Source organism: Ranitomeya imitator, chromosome 2, assembly GCF_032444005.1.
Source record: "Ranitomeya imitator isolate aRanImi1 chromosome 2, aRanImi1.pri, whole genome shotgun sequence".
In the NCBI taxonomy this organism is placed as follows: domain Eukaryota; kingdom Metazoa; phylum Chordata; class Amphibia; order Anura; family Dendrobatidae; genus Ranitomeya; species Ranitomeya imitator.
The window spans coordinates 253,233,508-253,259,978 of NC_091283.1; the positions used below are offsets into that span (position 1 = coordinate 253,233,508).

A 26,471-nucleotide genomic window follows, 5' to 3' on the forward strand; every position below is an offset into this window, starting at 1 on the left:
ACAGGTCCAATACTAGAACATTGACTGGAGGCCAGGATCAAAGCACTAGGTGGAGTTAAATAGAGAAGCACCTAACAACTTCACCACATCACCTGAGGAAGGAAACTCAAGCCGCAGTACCACTTTCCTACACCAACGGAAGCTCACAGAGAGAACCAGCCGAAGTACCACTTGTGACCACAGGAGGGAGCTCTGCCACAGAATTCACAACAACCTCCATACCCTCAGAAGCCCTCACTGTCTAATGTCGCTGATGGAACTCCCTCACCAAGAGATCCGCATGAAGATCCAAGAAATCAACCTAGGCGAGATCTTCAGGATCATAATCTTTGCACTTAATGTAGACGGTGCCTGACCCGTCTAACCCCAAGAACTCGTTCAGCATTATTCTCCTGATCCTCTTCCAAATCCACCTCAATTATGTCTTGAGACATGGAGTCCCCTCAAATTTTTTCAGTGGGGATGATTGGAAGGAAATATTGATCCTCCAAGCAATATGAAGTAACAACTTATCTGTCACAGGATTCAAAATGTTAAAGGGAATCTGTCACCACTTTTTTGGCATATCATGTAAAAATATCATTCAATTTAGTGTTAACTCTGCGTTTTACAAGTACTTTTTATACCCCTTGACTCCCCACCAATTATACATAAATACTGTTTTTAGTCCTCCCGCAGTGTATATAAGTGTATATAAATATGCTCGGTCCAGTCCATTGGGCGGGGCTTATTGTCCATCTCTCCCCCCTCCTTTCGGGTAATTACCACGCGTGTGCATTCAAATGGTCCCTCAAGCATGCAACTGTGGACAAAGCCGAAAAACAGTATTGTGCATGCGCCGGCATATGAGATTGCGTTCTATGGCCAGGAAGTATACTTGTCCAGGCCATAGAAAGCCATGGCTTATGCCGGCGCATGCGCAATACTGATTATATGCTTTGGCCACAGTTGGGCAAAGCATACTGCGCACGCGCGAGAGGCCATTTGAATGTGCACGCGCGGTAACTGTACACTATCTGTGATATTCACAGAAATGAATACGCACAGCAAGATGAGGAGAGGGGTGGAGACGGACAATAAGCCCCGCCCATCGGACTGGACCGAGCATATTTACATACATCGCGGGAGGAATAAAAACGATATTTATGTATCATTTGTGGGGAGTCAAGAGGTATAAAAAGTACTTGTATAACGCAGAGCTGACACTAAATTGAACGATATTTTTACATGATATGCCAAAAAAGTGGTGACAGATTCCCTTTAATCATTTTATAAGAACCTATGACTTTAGGAGCAAGCATCCTAGATGTGACCTTTAAGAGTAGATTTTTTTAAGACAACCACCCAAAACACAGGGCCTTCCTATGTTTGTGGTTAGCACATCTCTTGGCCCAATCAACAGCTACCAAAAGACCCCGTTTGACCTTCTGCCAGACCTTAATTAATCCGTAAGATAATCCCTCTTCCTCTGGCATGGAGGATTTCACCCCAGAAAAGTTCCCAAACAGTGGATGAAAAACCCTGCAGCAAAAAAAAGGCGAGGTCCCAGTAGCTGTAAAGGAACGATTACTAAGGACAAACTCTGCAAGGTGCAGAAATTCCACCCAATCTTCCTATTTAGAAGAAACCAAACCTCTCAAACGCTGCTTTACCTCCTGGTTCATCCTTTCTGTTTCTAAATTAATCTCTGGATGATAGCTTGAGGAAAAACACAGCTTGATACTCAATCTGGAGCAAAAACCAAGCCAAACGCTAAGAAACTGGACCCCTTTATCAGAAATAATGTTTTTGGGAACACATTGCTAAGGTTATATGCCCCTCTCAAGTCAAGTTTGGAAAACCATTTAGCTTCAGATAATTGGTTAAACAGGTCATGTATAAAGGGTAAAGGACAGGGATTGTGATTGTGAACCATGATTTTATTAATCTCTCGTATGTACGCAACTCTCCAATCTTTTTTTTAAGAAAAAAAACCCACGGTTACTGGAGAGGTGCATGGCCGTATATGACCCTTAGCCGGACACTGGAAGGGGTAAATAAGCGAGATTTCGGCATTTTAGCTCCTGGTGTGGAGGCGATAGCACAATCATATGCCGCCATATACTAGATGTCCGGTAACCGGTAATAATTCCCTCATGTGTGGGGTCTATTTGTCTCCAGAGAAATCACACATTACATTCCACACAGAAGATTGTGTAGAAAAGGCGGCGCGAGGTAATTGTGCCAGTAGTGAGGGCGAATAATGGCGGAAATGTCACTGACTGAGGAGAAGTCTCCATGTAGCGTCTTCACTACGGATCACGTGACCCCTGACTCCTCCCTCCTGTGACCTCATCACAGGTCCTGTGCGCACAGAGCAGCCATATATGTGGAGTGCGGCTCTGCAGGTGGAGGTATGTGGAGATTCCCCATTACTGAGCGCGGGGACATTAACCCCTTCTGCACGGAGACTCTTTTGGGGTCTCTGTGTGGGGTGAACAGTGACATAACAGCTGTGGACAGAATGCGGCTTAGCTGGTTCCGAGTCCACATTAGAGCCATTCAGACCACTGCAGGGTGAGAGGACAGAAGGCCGGAGAAGTTCTCACACAATGCGATGATTTCTCTCCTAGTTCCAGCACAATAATGTAGACACTAGTGATGAGCGCGCTCGGCACTTGATCGAGTATCGTGTGCTTTGGTGCCATGCTCAGGAACCTGCCCCACATGTTTCATGGCTGTTAGCCAATAAACATAGTTACATGGGTTATTATCATTATTTATTATTATAGCGCCATTTATTCCATGGTGCTGTACATGTGAGGAGGGGTATACATAATAAAAATAGGTACAATAATCTTTCACAATACAAGTCACAACTGGTACAGGAGGAGAGAGGGCCCTGCCCACGAGGGCTCACAATCTACAAGGTTGAGTAAAGACCTAGGTCCATCAAGTTCAACCTTTCTCCACCAATTGTTCATTTTGTCACTAATTATATATAACCCACAGTGTTACTTGTACTGAGGAAATTATCCAGCCAATTGTTAAAAGCTGTTACAGTGGGGGGCGTGGCCAGCAGCCTAAGGAGCAGGACGTGTTCTCCATGAGCTCCCCTGCTGGTTTTCCCAATCCAACCTAATCCCTGCCTTAGACGACCCATCTACTATCCCGAGGGTCGTGGACTATCAGCACATCATCCAGGGAGCGCTCCTTGTCCGTTTGGAGCGTGGAATACAGTGCTGAGCCGCAGTAACCAACGGAGCCACACAGGCGGTCTGGGGACCTGCTGGGAGATCGCTCCCCCCCTGATGGCTGGCTGAAGACTGGATCGAGGAGGGCAAGAGCGGCGAACTCCCCCCATACCGCAGAACACAGGGGACCGGCTGAAGCGTGCACCAGTGCCTGAGGAGCGGATCTCTCCTGTGCCCCGGCGGCTGTGAGAAGCGAGAGGAGTGAGGAGGCGCCATCTTGGATTCGCCGCGCGGTGAGGGGAGCCGCTGAAAGGAGGCGCCATCACAGAGAGACATCCCTGCTCCCACCGCACGGAGGTTAGTGGTGCCGGCACCCTAAGCCTGAGGTGTGCGCCCTGGTGCCCGACCTCTGCAGCTATACCCACCGCTGTTCCCTGTGGCCTCCCCCATCACTCACCTGGGTGCTCCTGCATCGGTGGACCCGGAGTCCTGGTCGGCCCTCGGTCACCTGAGGAGAAGGTTGGTGATCTGCCTGCTGGGGTGCGTGCTGCCTTCTTGGTCCCGGCTTTGGGCTCTGGTGAGAGTGATCTGCAGAGACGCAGGGGTGTCTTCTTCTCCCTCCCAGCCCTCCTTTCCCGCCATACGCCGCCATCTTGGGCCCTCTCTCTGACGGCCTGTGACCCCTTGGTGGAAGAGACTGTTCGGCCTGGTCGGGGTGCTTATCGCCTGCTGCTCAGGTCAGGCTGGCCTCCTCTCTGTGGCTTGCCCCTGGGTCTCATTCCCTGCTGTCCCATACCCTCAGGATCAGTTTAACCCTCACATAATATCAATCTAGCTGGGAGCAGTATTGAGGGGACATTGCGCTCTGGATCTGGCTATACTGACACTCAAGCCACACTCCTGCAACATAATTAAGAGACCTGGCTGGCTCCTTTGGTTCCGCAGGCATCACCTTTTATGTAATATCTTGGCATTTTAGTGACTGTTGAAACGCTGAATCTAAGACACTGAAATAAATCACTAAAGGTCTCTGCTGCCATCTTGTGGCAAAATCTGGAATAACACCAGACTCCTATTACTTCCATTACCCTTGGATTCTGAGATCCAACTCACGGGGCTTGGCCTACGGCCCCCTTGAAAATTGGGAACTCGGCCCGGGGCGGGCTTGCTGATGGGGTGCTAGGTTCTATGGAGTGACCGCTCCACCCCCCATATCCCACCACTACCTTGGACACACTGTACTTACCATAGACATCTATGGGAAAAACCAGAAAGATCCCTGAACAGAAAACAAAATTGATCGGGGAAATTACTTCTGAAGACATGAAACGTTATCTAAATTCAACTCCCCAGACTAGAAATACAAGGTCTGCAATGACTCCCACTACAAACCGTGATAACTCCTTGTCCAGGGACTCAGTGGGCGCACGTAGCTCGTCTGCTGACGGCTTCGAGGAGGACACCGCGGATTCAGAGGAAATGAACATCGCAGAATTGAGCAAGTACATCAAAGCCCTACCTACTAAAAAAGACCTTGAAGGTTTCGCTTGCAGGCTTGAAAATACATATAAGCAAGAAATCCACAACTTGCAGAAAGAATTTACCACACGAATAGAGGACGTTGAAAAAACACACGAGAATATTTTTCGAGAACTGCAGGCCCATAGGGAACTGTTAATAGATCATACTCTCAAACTAGAAGATATCTCATCTGGAATGGAGGACCTCGAAAACCGTAATAGACGGAATAACATTCGCATACGAGGCCTCCCAGAATCGGTCGGTTTTTCTGATCTGGACCGTACAGTACAAAATATCTTCTTAGACCTGCTGGACGACAAAGATGGTGGCTCTATCGAGTTCGATAGGATTCATCGCGCTTTGGGTCCCAAACCTACTTCCGATTCCTGACCACGTGATGTTATATGCAGAATCCACTACTACAGAATCAAAGAAGCCATTATGGCGGCTGCCAGGAGGAAAGAAGTCATCAGATTTGAGGATCATCCAATCTTAATTCTTTCTGATCTATCTAGACGTACTTTATTACTGCACAGAGCTCTAAAACCATTACTGGCCGAACTCAAGAGAAGAGACATTCCATATAGATGGGGGTTCCCATTCCAATTAACGGCCTCTAAGGGAGGCAAGTCGGCTTCTTTTCGAAGGCTTTGTGACTTAACTACTTTCCTGAGCACCTTCGAACTTCCTATGGTAAATCTTCCCGAGTGGCCCGTGAGCCCAACACTCCCTGAAGCTCCACCAAAATGGCTCAAGGTTCAACAAACCAAGAAACGAGACAACAAGCGGGTTCCATCGGATCCGCCTTGAGAACTTAGCATCCTGGTTTGGTGGTACAGAAGGGCGAGCTCGGCCTACTGATGGAGTGGGTTTTGTTTGAAGGCTTTTATAGTCTGGTTTTTCTCTTTTTTGTATTTTTGTTAAGTCGTTTATGATAGTCTGGCATTTACTGCTTAGTTTTATTATGTTTGCACTTTATTCTCATGTTCTCAGTGTTTTAAGTGCAAGTGTTGAAGATTGCGAGAAGTCATAGGCCCGTTGCAGGAGCTCTCCCTCCAGACCCACCCCTTCCTCCTCTCCTAGACATCCCTTTCCCTCCCCTTCTTCCACCTCTCCTCTCTCCCCCTTTCCTTACCACCCTTTTTCCCTACCTCTCCCACCCTCTCTTCCTATCCCTCCCCTCTTTCTCCTTCCTACTGGGAGGATTCGCCTGCACAAATGGGCCTGCGCTTACATTTTTCACGATTTATATTTAGACTTGACTTCACACTTGGGTTCATGTACTGACAATCAATTGTCTTGTTACTTATATGACATATTTAACTTGATGTTTTGACATGTGTCCTACAGATATTTCTTATATTTTCTTGGGTGGGGGGGTGGGGGGTCATGGTTCCTCCTTGGGCTTCCTTCCCTTTGGTTGGGTTCTCAGGTAGTATACTACCAAAACTTGCCTTACTGTAGTTAGAGCTACAAAGCTCTGGCTTTAGAGCAATTATAGATATGTTTTCTTTTTTCTTTGCTTCTTTTCTCCTTTTTTTCTCCACTCCCGTTCCTTTTCTTCCCCTTTCTAAGTACTTCCTCTCCATGCGGGTACTCCTTCCGGGCAGATCAATAAAAATTTGCCGCACAGCGACGCATTCAGATAATGGGTAAATTAAAGTTTTGCTCCTTTAATGTAAAGGGGCTAAATATCCCTGAAAAAAGGAGACAGGTCCTATACACAAGTCATAAACAGCAGGTTTCGGTCCTGATGCTCCAGGAGACGCATTTTAAAACTGGGGCTATCCCCCCCTGCGTTTCAAAATATTACCCCAAATGGTACCACAGTTCCAATCCGCATGCCAAATCTAAGGGGGTCTCGATAGCTTTTCATAAAAACTTTGTGCCTGAAGTGCTGAGTTCCTCTATAGACCCAGATGGTAGATATGTGTTTTTAAAAATTTCCTGTGATACACATCAACTGGTCTTAGCTAATGTCTATTTTCCAAATCAAGGTCAGCAGAGCTTCAGTGCGGAGTGTGGGAGGCGACTCGGGGAATTTGCTGGCTCCTCTCCTGTGATACTGGGGGGCGATTTCAACATTCCCATGAATCCGGTGGTAGACGTCTCTTCGGGTAAGACTTCATACTCGCTTTCTTCAATTGCTCGAATTAGGAAACAAATGCGTGACATGAGATTAGTTGACATATGGAGGGTACTTCACCCGGGTACAAAGGATTACAGTTTTTTCTCACAAGTGCATAACACCTACAGCAGAATTGACTACTTTTTTATCTCACACAAACTGCTGGATCTCCCAGTGGAAGCAGAGATGGGTTCGATTTTGTGGTCGGACCATGCCCCGATATTCTTATCAATTCTGTTCCATTCTAATACAAAATCGGGCTTTTCGTGGCGCCTGAATGAGAACTTACTCCAGGACGCACAATGCAAAGCCGATGTAGAAAGGACGATATCCAATTTCGTAGCAGACCACGGGGGGGACACCACATCTTCTCCCATGAAGTGGGAGGCCCTGAAAAGCGTGATACAGGGAGTTCTTATTTCACACGGTGCACGTTTGAAGAGGGAGAGGGTCGCAGAAATAATTAAACTCTCAGACCAAATTCATAAATTAGAAACACAACACAAAAAAGATCTTAACGAGGTTACATTCGCACACTTGTCCACAACCAGACAAAAGTTGCTCGCCTTACTGGACCAAAAATCACGCTACCTCAGAGAAAGGCTCCGAAATCGCTTTTACCAATTTGGAAACAAAAGTGGCAAGATCTTGGCTAGATACATCAACCCACGGGGCCCAAATACATTTATCCCCTTCATTAAAAATGGGAAAGGGGAAAAGTTACATAGTACCAGGCAGAGACATCATCTCAAGCTTCAGTGACTACTACAAAGACTTATACAACATAGATGGCCACTACAAAGATCTGTCCATATCCGCTCTCCACAACAAAATCAATACATATTTACATCAAAACAATATACCCCTTCTACCGGAGGACAGGATTCAGGGCCTAGAGGGGGAGTTCACGCTGCAGGAGGTCTTGGAAACTATTAAAGGTCTGAAACAAGGGAAAAGTCCGGGTCCAGACGGGAACTCAGCTGGTTTTTATAAATCATTCTCCTCATTATTGAGCCCGATTTTTCTTGAAGTGTGTAATTCGGTCTCCTCGGGTGGTTCCTTTCCCCCTCAGGCTTTGGCCGCTCATATCACGGTCATACCAAAACCAGATAAAGACCCCTCGTTATGTAATAATTACCGTCCGATATCTCTTATAAATTTAGACATTAAAATCTATGCGAAGATGATTGCAAATAGATTGAGCCCTCTCCTTCCACACGTGATAAACCAAGACCAGGTGGGTTTTGTCCCGGGTAGAGAGGCACGCGACAATACCATTAGGACCATCTCTTTAATAGACAGGGTGGGACGGGAGGGGGGCGACCCCATGTGTATCCTGTCGATCGATGCTGAGAAGGCCTTCGACAGGGTGCACTGGGAGTTTTAGTTCCGGGCCCTGGCGGGGATTGGTCTGGGAGAAAATATGATGCACAGAATAAAGGCCTTGTATACCTCCCCCAGCGCCCAGGTGAAGGTGAATGGCTCCCTTTCGGACGCGTTCGAGATACGAAATGGTACGAGGCAGGGGTGCCCGCTTTCCCCTCTCCTGTATATCCTGACAATGGAATATCTGGCCACCGCCATACGCAATAACCCCTCCATAAGAGGAGTTAAATTAAGTTCGGAGTTGGCGCTTTTTGCCGATGATATCCTCTTATATGTTACCTTCCCCATAACTAGCTTACCCAATATTATACTAGAATTATCGAAATTCGGTCACCTAAGCAATTTTAAAATTAATTCCCATAAATCCATGGCATTAAATATATCCCTACCACCATCTGAGGTGAGTAGGCTGCGAGCCTCTTTCCCGTTCGGTTGGCGCTTTGATTCACTTCCATATCTGGGGATCAGAATAACAGCCAAAACATCTGGTTTGTACGATGCAAATTTTAAAAAGGCGTTGCAAAAAGCGGAGCTGGACTTAGAGAAGTGGCATAAATTACAATTGTCCTGGTTTGGTAGAGTTAATGTAATTAAAATGGACTTGTTGCCTCGCCTTTTATATTATTTCCAGACAATCCCATTATATCTTCCCGCGTCCTTTTTCTCACGACTCAAGAAAGCGGTCATCCGACTGGTCTGGTCCCATGCTAGATCAAGAATATCTTACTTTGTATTAAGCAGGTCCAAGAGGAGGGGGGGAATTGGCCTACCAGACTTCCTAGTATATAGTCGTGCCTCATTAGGTTCTTGCATATTAGACCTATATCATAGCAGCAACAACAAGAAATGGGTGGGCTTGGAGGGCGATCTCGTTGACGGGGATCCTTAGACGATATTGTGGAACACGGGAGGGGGCGAGGTCGAACCTTCCATTCATGACTAGAAACATGCTTCTACTTATTCGACAGAGTGGCAGAAATACTATAACCTCTACAGCCCCGGGTCCACTAACCCCAATCTACGACAATCCTCACTTCCCTGCAGGTCTCCGTAGGGAAAATTTCCTGAGTAAAAACAGAGCTTCAAAACCCATTATATTTGACTTCATAAACCAGACAGGTATTAAGTCCCTGCGGGAGATATACCAGGGGGGGAACCTCCTGAGGGCTCTTGGTTCTTTTACGAAAAACTAAAGCGCTTCATAGGCACATTATTTAAACTCAACAAGTCCATGGGGGTGTCGACCCCTTTCGAGAAAATTTGTCTCACGGAGGAGCCCCCGTCTCATAAGGTGTCCCTCTTATATAATCTTTTCCAGGAGAGTCAGACTCCAACACATGACTTCCCAACATTTTTCTCAAAATGGGAGAGTGACTTGGGGATTTCATTATCCCAGGAGGAAAGGGATAAGATTTCACTGTTCACCTTTAGGACTTCGCTGTCGGCCGTATCACAGGAGAGGAGTTACAAGGTTCTGTCGAGGTGGTATAGATGCCCCTGCCAGGTTCACACCATGTTCCCGGTGATACCGGATATCTGTTGGAGATGCTCATCAGAAAAAGGGACTTATGTCCATATCTGGTGGGAATGCCCACCCATAAAGAAATTCTGGATGCTGGTTTTCGATCTTCATAACAAATTAGCCTTTCGCAAAATACAACCCACAGTGGAACTAGCTCTCTTGTCTCTGTGTGACATATCGATATCTGGTTTTAAGAGGAGTCTTCTCAGACATTTTCTGACGGCTGCCAGGAATTTGATTCCTAGATACTGGAAGCAAGATCGTTACCCCTCAGGCTCCGACTTTGTTGCGGAGCTTAACAACATTTACAGAATGGAACGGTTGATGAGTGAATCCATGGGGGACTCGATGAAATTTTTTAACACTTGGGCTTCATGGATTGTATTCAGGGAGACCCCGGAACTGGATGCATGGTTGTCCAGGTCCTAATTCATATTTGGAGCCGATCTGGGAGCGCTCGTGTAACGGCAGTGACCCATATCCTCTGACTTGCTGTTGTGGCCTGGAGCCAATGTTGATGACTCAATGTTCTTCTCTCCTCTACGTGGGGCTTGGGATCGGCCCGGGAGGGGTGTTGCACTCCTCACGCATAGTGCACCCTCTTACCTTCACCCGCTTTCCTTTCCCCTCCTCTCCCCCCCCCTTTTTTTTTTCTTTCTCTTTCTTTCCTCCTCTTTCCGTTTCTTTAATTCTTTCTACTTTTGCTTACTTTTTATATCTAGTGATATTATACACTAATACAAAGGATTAATATAGCTAGTAATGCTTGATTGCCTTTGATGCTGCTTATTAGTTTCAACTGTAAGAATATAATTACTAATTTGAAAGTGAGTGTTATCGTTGGCAGTGGCCAACTACATTTAATACCTGCTGAGACTCTCTCTTTTTATATGATCTACGGACTGTAACCCGCTGAGTTTAACAATTGTTTCAGCATTGTACTATTGTTTGTATTGTTTATTTGCTTCAATAAACCTGATTTATACAAAAAAGCTGTTACAGTATCTGCCATGCTAGGTGCATTACTCTACATTTATCAATATTAAATCTCATTTGCCAAGTGTTTGCCCATTCGGTCATCTCATCCAGATCATTTTTAATATTGTAATTTCAGGGTCAGATTTTAATATCCTACATAGTTTGGTGTCGTCAGCAAAGACTGACACTTTACTCTCAATCCCATCCACAAGGTCATTAATGAAGAGGTTACAAATAATTGGTCCTAGCACAGATCCCTGCAGTCCCCACTAATGACTACATCCCATTTAGAGAGCGTACTATTTATGATAACTCTTTGTTTCCGGTCATTTAGCCAATTCCTTACCCATCTCCATATAGTTCCTCCAGTCCTTGCTTCTATAGCTTCAGCATAAGGCTGCTATGTGGTACTGGATCAAATGTCTTTGCAAAGTCCAGATAAATCACATCATTATCAACATCAAGATTTGCACTCACCTCCTCATACTGTAGAAATACAACATATTAGTTAGACACGACTTATCCTTCATGAATCCATGCTGGTCGTCAGTTATTATATTGTTCTTTGCAATATATCTCTGCAGGTCATCTCTTATGATGCCCTAAAAAACTTTGCACACTATGTCAGACTTACCAGATGGTATTTACCTGGATCCACCTTCTTACCTTTCTTAAATATCGGTACCACATCAGCCATCCTCCAATGTTTTTTGCTCTGACACTTCTGAGTACTTCTTTGTGTTTAGCTAGTATTTCAGATGGTGAACTTGGATTTTTGCCTTGTTGAATGATAACTGAAACAGACGGTTCATTGGGGAACATGGATGAAAAGTGCCTGTTTAATATTTCAGCCTTTTCTTTGTCCTCTATTATTATCTTATTATCGTTTTTAAGGGGACGAAATTATCTGTTTTTTCTCCTTGACATTGATTAATGTGGAGACACGTGGAAGTCAGCGGGTGCTCTGGTTTGCTAGCCGACGCTGCATGGACCAGGGATCATCCCAACGAATGCCCACTCTCCTTTTACCATGGGCACAATACTACTCAGACAACACAGGGTGAGGTTAAACAGTGTGGCAATAATTTATTTAACCCCTCAAAAATACTCAAAATGGTGCACATTTCAGAGTCTCACCTTTCTGCTGACTGGCCGGGATAACAGCAGGTGTTACTTCAGAGCTTACGGGGCCGACGACCCCACCTGTGGCACGCAGGAGAGGAGGTAATGACAAGCTTAGGTAGATGAATGAACGTGTTAATGTGAAGATAATCTGCGCTGCTGAATAGATGTGTCCATAACAGGTAATGGTACACTGACTGAACAGAGAACTATTCTGAACTAGTGGATACCAAAAATCAATTAACATAGCAAATAGAGAAATGGTTGAACTTAATTGTACTAAAGCAAGTGAATGTGTGATACATGAAATGTGAATAGCACCCTCGCTTGTGAAATCTATGAAAAAAAACATGAGATGCGTAGCACAAAACGTGGCCAAAAAATTTGAGCCTGTCCACCAATGTCAAGGTAATCTCATGGATCACTGACCTAACTGCCTAGTGTGAACACTTATTGCTGGCTAATGTCTTGGTAAAGCCTGTATTTATAGGAAGGTCGGAACCAAATGTGTTTGGATGTGATTAAAATCATAACATGGTTAAGGGTGGGGTGTCCAAGTCAGAAAAAATGGTACATAACAAGTAATGGTAAACTGACTGAACAGAGAACTAGTCTGAACTAGTCCATACCAAAAATCAATTAACATAGCAAACAGAGAATTGTCTCTGTTAACATAGCAAATAGAGAATTTTCTCTATTTCTATTTTTGCTATGTTAACTGTTTTTTGGTATGCACCAGTTCAGACTAGTTCTCTGTTCAGTCAGTTTACCATTACTTGTTATATTAGTTAGTCTCTGTTAGGTATCGCTAGTGTGACGCCGTGCGCATAGTAGGTCCAGATAGATTCCTACCCCGTATCCTAGGGGCTGAGTCTTGTGACCACACTAGGACTAATTCTGCTGTGCCCTGCGATAGTAAACAGGGTACGGTATCTATATATTGTGGTACAGTGGTTCTGTGCAGTATAACAGAGCTCACCGCAGTGCACACTGGGTGACGGTTAACCTGCGTGTGTTCGGTATTTACCTGCCATCTTGTTCCGCCATTAACGTGCAGCAGTTAACATCTCTGCATGGTTGACCCCATGCTGCGAACACACCTTATTGTTATATTTATTTGGTGTGTTGCGCCAGCCCTAACATTATACTAGCGCCATGGTCTGGCTAGTAATGGTGGATGCAGCGGTACATCCAGCAGCTGGAGAGCAGGTTGTCAGCTCTTGAGTGGACACCTTCAGCTGTGGATGTTACTGCACTAGCAGTTCAGGCAGCTAGTGAGGCTGCCACCCCTGTTCCGACCTTATCCCGCCTTCCGCTGCCTGATAAGTACTCAGGTGATAGCAAGTTATGTAGGGGATTCGTGAACCAATATGCGATACACCTTGAGCTGCTGGCTACATGTTTCCCCTCAGAGCTGGCTAAAGTGGGATTTATAATTTCACTTCTGTCAGACAGGGCATTGGAGTGGGCTACAAGCGCGACGATCATGTGGTGCAGAGTGCTCAGCGGTTTCTGAGCACTCTGAAGCAGGTCTTCGTGGGACCGCAAGTCACTCATGATACGGCGCTCCAATTGCTGGCATTGACACAGGGCTCATCCATGGTCAGTCACTTTGCTGTCCACTTCTGGACTTTAGCATCTGAGCTGGAGTGACCGGATAAAGTCCTCATCCCTGTTTTTTGGAGAGGGCTTGCTGACCATGAGAAGGACGCTCTGGCCACTAGGGAGATTCCAGCCACACTGGAGGAGCTAATATTCATCTCAACTCGCATCGACCTTTGTTTCTCCGAGTGAACATTGGCACGAGTCCAGTGTCAGCAGAGATTTTGGTTGGCTCCTAACTTCGCCGAGCCTCTGGACTCTCCAGGAGGCACTGGAGGTGTCATGAGCGGGATCTAAGTCCCGGACTGCTCATGCACTTATGGCCTGCCATGTCTGCCAGCAGTCAGGACATTTTGCTACCAGATGTCCTCAGTGGTCAGGAAAATGTCTGCGTCTAGTGGCTATAGGAGGAGGCTCTCTAGACACAGCGGCATTTTCCTCCAAATTGTCCTTCAAGGGGACACTTACGATAGGCTTATCCACTCACGCTGTAGAGATTTGTGTGGATTCTGGGGCAGAGGGCAATTTCATGTCTTCAGCCCTCGCCCTACAGCACGCAATACCCCTGGTGATGCTCACCAAGCCAATAACTGTCTGAGTGGTAAATGGGTCGACACTGCCCTCACAGATCACACATCAGACCATCACACTCACTCTCACCATGTCTCCAGCCCATCAGGAGATAATCTCCCTATTAGTGATACCTGAGGGTATTGATGAGGTCTTATTAGGGGAACCTTGGTTACGCCACGATTCTCCTCATATTGAGTGGTCCTCTGGAAGAATTTTGGGATGGTGGGAGTCTTGTGAGGGGAGATGTCAGAGGGAGTGCATTCAGGTGGCTTCTATAGCAGTGCCGCAAATCTATCCTCTCTCCTGAAACACTATTGGGCATATGCAGACGTATTCTCCAAGAGAGCTGCAGAGACGTTTCCACCTCACCGCCCCTATGACTGTCCAATTGATCTCTTGCCTGGTGCTGAGTCCCCCCGGGGTCAAGTCTATTCGTTATCTCTCCCAGAGACGGAGGCAATGTCTTAGTACTTCAAGAAGAATCTGGCAAGAGAGTTCATTAGGAAGTCAGTGTCACCTGCGGGCTGGGTATTTACTAAACTAGATCTGAGAGGCCCTTATAACCTGATATGCATCCGTGAGAGGGAAGAGTGGAAGATGGCATTTAACACTAGGGATACCTGGTGATGCCCTTCAGGCTCTGTTATGCACCTGCCGTCTTCCAAGACATTGTGAATTATATCTTCCGGGATCTGTTATCCACCTCAGTCATAGTCTATCTGGATGATATTCTCATCTACTCTCCAGATATAGACTCGCACTGGAGAGATATCTGCAAAGTCTTCGACCTCCTACGGACTAACTCTCTCTACGCAAGCTTGAGAAGTGCGTGTTTGAGCAGGAGTTCTTGCCTTTTTTGGGCTATATCATCTCGGCCCAGGGATTGGCCATGAATGCTGCCAAACTAGAGTCTGTAATGAACTGACAAGAACCCCATTCTCTTAAAGCGGTGCAGCGCTTTATGGGGTTCATGAATTACTATTGCCAGTTCATTCCCCACTTATCAGCTTTGGTAGCTCTACTGGTTGCCCTCACCAAGAAGGGAGCTAACCCCAAATTGTGGTTGAATGAGGCCTCCAAGGCCTTTCTCTCTATAAAGCCACACTTCGCTAGCGCTCCCATTTTACATCACCCCAATGTCGATAAACCATTTATCATGGAGGTGGATGACTCTTCTGTTGGTGCTGGAGCTGTCCTCTTTCAGAAGGATGCTCGAGGTTGGAATCATCCTTGCTTCTTTATCTCCAAGACCTTCTCACTGGCAGAGAGGAATTATTTCATCGGGGACAGGGAGTTGCTAACAGTGAAGTTGGCCTTTTCAGAGTGGAGAGATCTCCTGGAGGGGGCCCGTTACCACTTCCAAGTATTCACCGACCATAGCAACCTCATTTATTTGCAGACGGCCCAGCGGCTAAATGCTCGCCAGGCCAGATGGTCCCTGTTCTCCTGATTTCCCTTCACCCTCCATTTTCTTTCTAGGGAGAAGAACTCTCATCCCGATGTTCTCTCCCACTCTGTAGTTTCATCTGAGGAGGGAGAGGAGCCTCTGCTTATTGTCCCTTCAGAGAGCCTGAGAACCATAGCCCTGGTTTCGCTAGAGTCTGTGCCTCTGGGCAAGACTTTTGTCCTTTCAAATTTGTGACCGGAGGTTCTCTCTTGGGCTCATTCCAATAGGGTGGGTGAACATTTTGTGACCAAAAGGACTTCTAAGCTCCTGGCAAGGTCATACTGGTGGCCGCATATGGACCGTGATGTTGGAGACTATATTCGGGCATGTGTCTCCTGTGCCAAGAATCGGTCTCCCTGGCAGCGGTCTGCTGCTCTAATGTATCACCTGCCGATGGCGGATAGGCCCTGGGAAATGGTCGGGATGGACTTTGTTATGGGTTTACCCAAATCGCGGAACTGTACCAATTATCTGAGTGGTCACCGACCATTTTTCTAAGATGTGCACTTGGTGCCTCTTCCACGGGTACCTTCTGCATGGGCTTTAGCGGCGTTGTTTATAAAACATGTTCTGCGTCTACACGGTATGCCTGACAAAATTGTCAGTGACTGGGGTCCCCAGTTCACGTCTCGGTTCTGGACAGAGCATTGTTGTCTGCTCAGCATTGAGCTAAACCTCTTTTCAGCTTTCCATCCCCAGACAAATGGGTTGGTAGAGAAGACCAACCACACCCTGGTCACATACTGTATGTACAATGCAATTACAAATAAACAGGGATTAAAATTGAAAAAGAACACTTACATGTCGTTATGTCATTTAATCTCATGACTGGTCTTGGGCTGAGGAGAAGGAGGACGACCATATATCTAGATGCATGAGGACAGCTTGTCAAGCTGTTGTTAGCTCGCTTCCTGGACCAACACTGCCTCATAACTCAGCAGGGGTAAGATATGCCCTCTCGTCGTGACATCACTGAGTGGGCTGAATTATGACATGCACTCCTCTTTCTATGCTTTACGTTTTGGAATCACCAAACAAAGACATTCCTGGGGGAAGGACAATGAGTGGCTTGAATTCCACTGTGCTGCTGGCAGGGAAGAGAAGGGGGGTCGAATGGCCCGCAGCATGTGTCTTGTAAAGTTAGGTAGATACTCCAACATGGCATATTCATATTATCATACCTGTGTGCTAGCGGCTGAGTCTTGTGACCACAATAGTGATAATTCTGCTGTGCCCTGTGAGGGCAAACAGGGTATGGTATCTGTATACTGTGGTACAGTGATTCTGTGCAGTAACAGAGCTCGCCCCAGTGCACACCGGGTGATGGTTAACCCGCGTGTGTTCAGCGTTCACCCGCCATCTTGTTCCGCCATTACCGATCAGCAGTTAACATCTCTGCACGGTGGACCCCATGATGCTAATGCACCTTATTGTTATTATATTTATTTGGTGCGTTACGCCAGCCCTAACACCAGATGACCGGTGGGTTCTATTCCTGGCTTTCACGAATGTATGGGGCTCAGGTGACTGGAGGGTCCAAATCTTGACTTCCCCAAATGTATCTATGGTTCAGCAATGGTCAATGGAGGAAACCTGCATTGTTTCAACCAGGCCATGTTCTCCTAAGCTGACATCCTGTAGAATGACAATTCTGTGTCCCTCGTGATAGAGCTATGATGTCTTGGTTGCTCTCCTGTAGAGTCTCTGGTTCTTTGGATGTTTGGATGTCTTGGCTGAATATCTGTCTCATGTTACAGAGGCATCTAACCTCTTTTTATTGTTAACAAGTGTCCTTTAAGCTAGCGTTCACAGGTAAAGGGGAAGAATGGTGATTAAATCAACTCACATTATTTGACTATTTAATCCATTTGCATAGTTTTTCCTCCTCTATTTTGTAAGCCAACAAGCTAGCTGGCCTGTACAATGTGTAATCAACATACCTGCAAACATCATTATTTAATTGTCGTGGATCTCTAGTCATCCAGGATAACAGCACAATGTGTTACATCAAATGTCAACTTACAAGTCAATATTACAGGCTTCTAGGATCAAAAGTCCGTGTTTTTATAACCAAAAAGAAAGAAACACATAAATTTAAAAGTCAACAAATAGATAACAGTCTATTCTTCTGGGCTTGCTGAAAATGGATGTGTGGTTAATTAAGAGAAAAAGCTGTTTCATCACAATGTATTTATAACATTTTTTGGGATTTAGTTTAATGTCACTGGCAATTTCTTTCTCTTTGGATAACTTTGCTAGATTGATTTCTTTTTTACATTTCTTATTTTGATCTTATACTTCTGAAATGGTTTTTTTCTGTATTATTGCCTGCCATATACGGTATTTCCTTAGCCATGTTGGCTACTGGCGTTACTGTGACTGGCTGGCCGTATTGTGTCACTGGGTTAATATAAGACCCGGTGAAACGATGCTCACCACAATGTCCTTTGGAAGCAGTTCAGGGAGAATTATTATAGGAGAAACAGCTTAGATTAATGTCCATTCCACCCTAAATATTATAAATTTTCACCCTCTAGTGCCTTTCATGCTGCACTAAAGGGCATATTTAACATTTTTTAAGTATATTAAATAATTAATAAAAAAAATTATGTGGGATCCTCCCTATTTTTGATAACCAAGGTAAAGCGGACAGCTGGGGGTTGATATTATCCGGCTGCAAATTGGCCCATTCCCCACATAGAAATGCAAGTCTGCAGCCCCCTAGAATTGGCGCATCACATTAGATGCACCAATTCTGGCACTTTGCCCGGCTCTTCCCAATTGCCTTGGTATGTTAGCACTAGGAGTAATATATTTTGGGACTGATGTCAGCAGTGTATTGAAAGCTGACGTCAATCCCTGGGATTAATATTAGAAAGGTATCTATCACACAAAAATGTATATTTAAAAAAACTCCCTGATTTCCTGGTTCACCAATTTATTGATTTAAATTAAAAAGCCATACTGGCCCAATGTAGTCCAAGCATTCCGATGCAGTCCACAAATGGAAACCTGAAAGGCCTAAAAGAGAGTTAAATGAATAAAGACAAGAGACAGTCGCTCATTCACCAATTTATTAGCCCCATAGCTCCGACATAGTCCATAGCACTCCTACGAGGTCCACCAATTCTGTAGTACAACCTTTTGAGCCTTGTTCTGAGATAAAAAGCTTCATAGGTCACTCCAGGACAGACTGTGACCTGGAAGTCAGAGATGTGTTCAGGCATCTTCTCAATGCTGTTCCTATTCCATTTGAGTGCTGTTTCAATCCTTTTCAGCAATTTTCCTGCCCTCTTGTTAGAGTCTTCTGGAAAAATGTTTGAGATTCTCATTGACTTTCATTATACTCGGTACTCGAGGCAAGGCTCTCCAACCTACTGGATTTGAGTAACCAGGACTCAAGCATTTTGCTAGATACAATTGATGACACTTCGGGGAATCTTCATGAATATATGACTAATACTTGCTGGATATTCTGCTTTCAGGACTGGTTCCACCTGTAAGTCCTATTAAAAAATTCAGGAGAAGATCCTTTCAAATCCGCGATGTAAGACCCATCAGATGTCAAATGTCAGAACAAATGCACATACTGTACGTTACATAAAAATAATACATAACACGAGAAAACAAGAGAAAAGGGAGATTAACAAACATCCACCTCACAACCATTGAATTACTATATTATAAACTAATAATACCAGAAATATATTGCACAGGGGATATCGCAGCCAATTCCCACAAGAAGAATCCTGGAAACACAGAATTAGAAATGATTCTTCTCAGTTTCTATAGGACTTAATAGATTCCTGATTCTGGAGAGTAATAGAAATACGGCAGAAAACAGAGGAATAAGTTCAGAGAAGAAGCTTCATAGAAAGATATCAAAGTTACAAACTTCATTTAACCCTTTGTGAGAAAATGATTCCAGGGAAATCGAAAAAAGTTTCCTGTGTTGAGATTGTGAATTTGCTGCGGTCGCGTCTTCTAACACCGACCATCAGAGATCAGAACTTTTATCACCATCTCTGAGAAATGTCCGGCCACAGTGGTCTCACCAAACTTCTGCTCTTTTTCATTCTTTTTCTTGCAGTGGCTGCAGTGGATTTCATCCTAAATTCATAGAGCGGAATAGAGGAGCAATGTTTGTTCATTCTGATATTAATTGATCGTCCACTTTACCACAAAGGCATTTTACCGAGTAAATCATGCCAGAATTGTAGCAGGTAAAAAACATCCAATATCCACAGGTGTCCCTTCTAATTGGTAGGAAATCTATTATTTCTAATAATCCTCGAACCGTTCTGTCATGACAAACACTGAAAAATGCATGTAGGAGATTAGTCAGCAATTCAGCTTATGTTCCCGACCATACTAGACTAGAGAATATAACATCTACACGCTCAATCTACTGTAATGATATGTTTTCCCTTATTGTGTACAGTTATTGTATTATTACACTGAATTCTTTATGATATTACAGCAGCTCGTGGTCTTCCTATTCAGGTCCCTATAATATCAGATCCTCTCAGTGAGAGGATTTTCCTGATTTACCCATCACAGATGGATATGGACAGGGACAAGATGGCGGAGAGGATATTACACCTCACCCTAGAGATCCTCTTCCGGCTTACTGGAGAGGTGAGAGATTCTGATGACATCACATTACATCTAGGGTTGAGCGACTTTTCATTTTTTGAGGTCGAGTCGGGTTTCACGAAACCCGACTTTCTCAAAAGTCGGGTCGAGTGAAATCGGCCGATCTTATTGAAAAATCGGGGTCGGGGATCGGCCGAAACACGAAACCCAATGCAAAGTCAATGGGAAATTTTCTTTTTTTATATTTGCTTCAGCGCGATAATGTTGAAAAGCCAGTAATTCAATTGTCGGCTTTTCATTTCTCCTGCCTAAACCCGACATGATATGAGACATGGTTTACATACAGTAAACCATGTTATATCCCCCTTTTTTTGCATATTACACACTACTAATGTTAGTAGTGTGTATGTGCAAAATTTCGGCGCTCTAGCTATTAAATTTAAGGGTTAAATCATGGAAAAAATTGGCGTGGGCTCCCGCTCAATTTTCTCCGCCAGAATGGTAAAGCCAGTGAATGAGGGCAGATATTAATAGCCTGGAGAGGGTCCATGGTTATTGCCCCCCCTGGCTAAAAACATCTGCCCCCAGCCACCCCAGAAAAGGCACATCTGTAAGATGCGCCTATTCTGGCACTTGGCCACTCTCTTCTCATTCCCGTGTAGCGGTGGGATATGGGGTAATGAAGGGTTAATGTCACCTTGCTATTGTAAGGTGACATTAAGCCAGATTAATAATGGAGAGGCGTCAATTCTGACACCTATCCATTATTACTTGGCAGTCAGGAGATAACTTTTGCAAGATAAGAAGTGAACAATTTGTTTATTTGGTGCATCCAATTCAACATTTTTAAACGTTTTCGGTCTAATCACAAGACCTTCATCAGAAATTTTTTTTTTTGAATAATCACTTGATATATAGCAGACAAGAACAGTGGCGGTCTAGAACGGATCCGGCCTGGTGTTCCGTGAGTCGTGAGCTTTGTACAGGAGATGCTATAGACTGGAAGACGCAGAGAATCTGAAAAGGCCCAAATAGGTGCCAGCATCAGATGGGTTCCGGGAGAAGGAGGGCGCCTGAGAATCTGTGGATGGGAGCGACAAGCGCTGAAGGGAGCGATATGCTCGCAGGAGCAGGAGCGCTGAAAATTTGGAGGATGCCGGCGCCATGCTGCAGAAGCTGCGAAACTCCCGGGACTGGTGCAGCTTCTAGAATAAATAACTCTAATTTTGCTAATCTCTCTGGGTGTTGTAGTTCCGCCATCCCCTTTATTAATTTTCTTGCCCTCATTTGTACTCTCTGTAGTTCCATTATATCCTTCTGAGCAACAGTGCCCAAAACTGTACAGAGTACTCCATGTGCGGTCTAACCAAGGATTTGTACAGAGGCAGTATAATGCTCTCATCATGTGTATCCAGACGTCTTTTAATGCACCCCATGATACTGTTTGCCTTGGCAGCTGCTGCCTGGCACTGGCTGCTCCAGGTAAGTTTATCATTAACTAGGATCCCCAAGTCCTTCTCCATGTCAGAATTACCCAGTGGTTTCCCGTTCAGTGTGTAATGGTGATATTGATTCCTTCTTCCCATGTGTATAACCTTACATTTATCATTGTTAAACCTCATCTGCCACCTCTTGGCCCAAGTTTCCAACTTATCCAGATCCATCTGTAGCAGAATACTATCTTCTCTTGTATTAACTGCTTTACATAGTTCGGTATCATATGCAAATATCAATATTTCACTGTGTAAACCTTCTACCAGATCTTTAATATGCTGAAGAGAATAGGTCCCAACACCGACCCCTGCGGTACCCCACTGGTCACAGCGACCCAGTTAGAGTAAAGAGGATGGAATCAGAGGAGAACAGGGCTGTATCTGGCAATATCCTTCAAGCGTTAGTAGGGGGGAGCTCTCCAATTGGCTGAAGCAGGGAGCAGATTTATTGTAGCTGGACAGAACACACACCCATACTGCCAGACTGGATGGTACTACTGATCCTAGCGACCCTAATCCTAGTGGCTGGACAGAGTCTTCTGGTTCTGATGTCTCTTCCATCACCAGTGCAACCTGCAGAATGAATAAGGCAGCTCCAGTGACAAAAGTAGACATCACAGGAGCAACCCTCAGTGAATTAATCTATAGGAGTAGTGACTATTTTGATTCCACTGGCACTTTCTGCAAATTAGCAAGGAGTGGATGTTGGAAAGTGAAAACTGCAAATATACTATTTTATTACCCAACACATAGTGCCCAGGTTGTGCTCCAGGAGACAAATAAACACTATAGGTTAAGTGGGTTCTTCTCATTATAGTAATGCCAAATACATGGATGCGTAATGTGGTTTGGGCACACTGCGAGCCTCAGAAGCAAGGGGAGATTTGACTTCGGGAGAGCGGATTTTGCTGGATTGGTTTGTGGAAGCCATTTTGCTTTTCAAGAGACTTTTAGCCATTAATAATGTGTAAACCTCATTAGTTTTTATTGGTATCATTTTTGACTATATAACATTGTTTAGTGGCTTTTAATTCCGTATTTGGGAGGCAGAATAAACAATCAGTTGAGCACCAAGCTTCACTTGTCTATGTTATGAGATTTTCTATTAGACAATGAATTGTCATTGTCTTGGTGAATAATTCAAATTTTCAATTTTTTTTTACATAACTTGCCATTTTTACTGACAGTTTAAATATAAAATTCAAGGATATTTTATTCAAAACAATAATTGGTTTTATACTTAGCAGATGACTGTACCAGGAGATCAGAGGGACAGCTGACGTCTTGTATTGTTATATCAGATGATCTTGAGATTACACAGAATACAATTGAAGTGAATACCATTACTCCAGATAAACCATCATCCCTTCACAGTAAAGATCTGTCATCTGATTCTTTGATACTGGTCCCGTCTTCCGATTCATTACCGACCACTAAGGAAAATACAAGTCATAAAATAAGCATTAAAAAACGAACTGCTCCTAAAGCAAAGAAGCCATTTTCGCATTCAGAATATGGAACTAGTATTCCCATTGAAAAGTCTTTTCTTAAACATCACAAAATTCCCACAGCGGCAAATAGATTTTCTTGTTCCAAGTGTGGGAGATGTTTTAACCAGAAATCTGTTTTTCTTATGCACCAGAGAATACACACAGGGGAGAAGCAATTTTCCTGTTCAGAATGTGGGAAATGTTATATCCAGAAATTGAATCTTGTTATACACCAAAGAACTCACACAGGGGATAAGCCTTTTTCCTGTTCACAATGTGGAAAATATTTTAACCGGAAAGCGCATCTTGATAGCCACCAGAGATCTCACAAAGGAGAGAAGCCTTATTCATGTTCCCAATGTGGAAAATGTTTTAACCGGAAAGCGCATCTTGATAGCCACCAGAGATATCACAAAGAAGAGAAGCCTCTTTCATGTCCAGAATGTGAGAAATGTTTTAACCAGAAATCAGATTTGATTATGCACCAGAGAATTCACACAGGGGAGAAACCATTTTTATGTATAGAATGTGGGAAATGTTTTAAGCAGAAGTCATATTTTGTAAGGCACCAGAAAATCCACACAGGTGAAAAACTTTTTTCATGTTCAGAATGTGGGAAATGTTTTAACTGTAAAGAACATCTTGATAACCACCATAGAATCCACACAGGGGAGAAGCCTTTTTCCTGTTCAGAATGTGGAAAATGTTTTAACCAGAAATCAACTTTGGTTAACCACCAGAAAACCCATACAGGGAAGAAACCTTTTTCATGTTCAGAATGTGGAAAAAGGTTTAACCAGAAATCATATCTTGTTAGGCATCATAAAATTCACACAGGGGAGAAGCCATTTTCCTGTTTACAATGTGGAAAATGTTTTAACCGGAAAGCTCATCTTGACAACCACCACAGAACCCACACAGGAGAGAAGCCTTTTTCCTGTTTACTATGTGGAAAATGTTTTAACAGGAAAGAACATGTTGATAACCACCAGAGAACCCACAAAGGAAAGAAGCCTTTTTCATGCTCAAAATGTGGGAAATGTTTTAACCAGAAATCAGATTTGAATAAGCACCAGAGAACCCACACCAGAAAGAAGCCTTTTTCCTGTTCACAATGTGGAAAATGTTTTAACCGGAAAGCGCATCTTGATAACCACCAGAGAACCCACACAGGAGTGAAGTCTTTTTCATGTTCATAATGTGGGAAATGTTTTAAAGGAAATCAAAAATTAATAAACATTAAACCTAGATTGGGTGCTGAAAGATAACCTCAGGTATATCCAAACGGAATAATAAAGGACAACAGTCAAGCACAAAAAATTCAAATGTTGATTATATACAAAGAAATTGTGCAAACAAGGCCATAGGTAAAGATAAAATCCAAAAGTTTATTACCGTATATACTCGAGTATAAGCCAACCCGAGTATAAGCCGACCCCCCTAATTTTGCCACAAAAAACTGGGAAAACTTATTGACTCGAGTATAAGCCTAGGGTGGAAATGCAGCATTTACCGGTGAATTTCAAAAATAAAAATAGATCATTATTTCCCCATAGCTGTGCCATATAGTGCTCTGCACCGTTCATATTGCCCCATATCTGTGCCCCATATATGCTCTGCACCGTTCATTTTTGCCCAATATCTGTGCCCCATACAGTGCTCTGCACCGTTCATATTGCCCCATAGATGCTGCACAGATGCCCCATACAGTGCTCTGCACCGTTCATTGTGCCCCATAGATGCTGCACAGATGCCCCATACAGTGCTCTGCACCGTTCATTTTGCCCCATAGATGCTGCACAGATGCCCCATATAGTGCTCTGCAGTGTTCATTGTGCCCCATACATGCTGCACAGATGCCCCATACAGTGCTCTGCACCGTTCATTGTGCCCCATAGATGCTGCACAGATGCCCCATAAAGTGCTCTGCAGCGATCATTGTGCCCCATAAATGCTGCACAGATGCCCCATACAGTGCTCTGCAGCGTTCATTGTGCCCCATAGATGCTGCACAGATGCCCCATATAGTGCTCTGCAGCGTTCATTGTGCCCCATAGATGCTGCACAGATGCCCCATACAGTGCTCTGCAGCGTTCATTGTGCCCCATAGATGCTGCACAGATGCCCCATAAAGTGCTCTGCAGCGATCATTGTGCCCCATAAATGCTGCACAGATGCCCCATACAGTGCTCTGCAGCGTTCATTGTGCCCCATAGATGCTGCACAGATGCCCCATATAGTGCTCTGCAGCGTTCATTGTGCCCCATAGATGCTGCACAGATGCCCCATACAGTGCTCTGCAGCGTTCATTGTGCCCCATAGATGCTGCACAGATGCCCCATATAGTGCTCTGCAGCGTTCATTGTGCCCCATAGATGCTGCACAGATGCCCCATACAGTGCTTTGCAGCGTTCATTGTGCCCCATAGATGCTGCACAGATGCCCCATATAGTGCTCTGCAGCGTTCATTGTGCCCCATAGATGCTGCACATAAATCTGTGCCATAGCCGCTGCTGCTGCAATAAAAAAAAAAAAAACACATACTCACCTCTCTTGCTTGCAGCTCCCAGCGTCTCGTTCGGCGTCTCCCCGCTCTGACTGATCAGGCAGAGGGCGCCGCGCACACTATATGCGTCATCGCGCCCTCTGACCTGAACAGTCAGAGCGCAGACGCCGGGAAGATGGAGCGACGCCCGGCGGCTGTAACGCGGACAGGTGAATATTAAATACTCACCTAGTCCTGGCGGTCCTCGCGCTGTCCCTGCCTTCCTCCCCGTCTTCTGTGCTGCAGCCTCTTCCTGTCAGCGGTCACCGGCACCGCTGATTAGAGACATGAATAGGCGGCTCCGCCCCTATGGGAGGTGGAGCCGCCTATTCATTTCTGTAATGAGCGGTCCCACGTGATCGCTGAAGAGGGGAAAAAGCTGCAGCACAGAAGACGGGGAGGAAGGCAGGGACAGCACGAGGATCGCTGGGACTAGGTAAGTATACCTCAGCGCCCTCACCCCCTCACCCGCCGACCCCACCGCTACCGTGACTCGAGTATAAGCCGAGAGGGGCACTTTCAGCCCAAAAATTTGGGCTGAAAATCTCGGCTTATACTCGAGTATATACGGTAATTGACAGAGTTATTAAAAATATATATATTATTTGACCGGCTGAAGCAATGCAACAGTACACAACACACAACAGTACACAACACATCACATTAATCATAATAAAACCTCCTAAAGTATATTAAGTGCATAGAAGTCACAATTCAACCTCCAAATGTGCATTAAGCACAAAGACCTATATAGAGTGTAAATAAGCTAAAGTGTGCCAGTATATTAGCTTAATAAGATAAATAGTAAGTAGCACCACAGAGCTGGAGAATAAAATGCAAGTCCTGGTCCATACTCTCATGATCCAGTTCGGGGTTTGTTTTCTACTATCATCTC

The 26,471-nt window shown here is 44.7% G+C and overlaps 1 protein-coding gene and 1 long non-coding RNA gene across 3 annotated transcripts; both read left to right on the forward strand.

The window, feature by feature from the left end:
* Positions 1–2,354: 2,354 nt before the first annotated feature.
* LOC138667362 (uncharacterized) lies at positions 2,355–20,466 on the forward strand. Its single transcript, XR_011318726.1, has 4 exons — positions 2,355–2,393; positions 6,692–6,811; positions 19,543–19,675; positions 20,013–20,466. It is a non-coding gene; the product is annotated as an uncharacterized lncRNA (long non-coding RNA).
* A 791-nt stretch (positions 20,467–21,257) lies between these two features.
* Positions 21,258–25,857, forward strand: LOC138662947 (oocyte zinc finger protein XlCOF6-like). 2 transcript variants are annotated; one of them, XM_069748960.1, is made up of 2 exons: positions 21,258–21,530; positions 22,789–25,857. In XM_069748960.1, exons 1-2 carry the CDS (start codon positions 21,452–21,454, stop codon positions 24,228–24,230), a joined length of 1,521 nt encoding a protein of 506 aa, XP_069605061.1. In that variant the 5' UTR covers positions 21,258–21,451; the 3' UTR covers positions 24,231–25,857. The 2 variants fall into 2 exon arrangements, 1 of the variants encoding a protein (XP_069605061.1); XR_011318099.1 differs by having other exon boundaries at positions 21,461–21,530; positions 22,359–22,890.
* Positions 25,858–26,471: the final 614 nt, after the last annotated feature.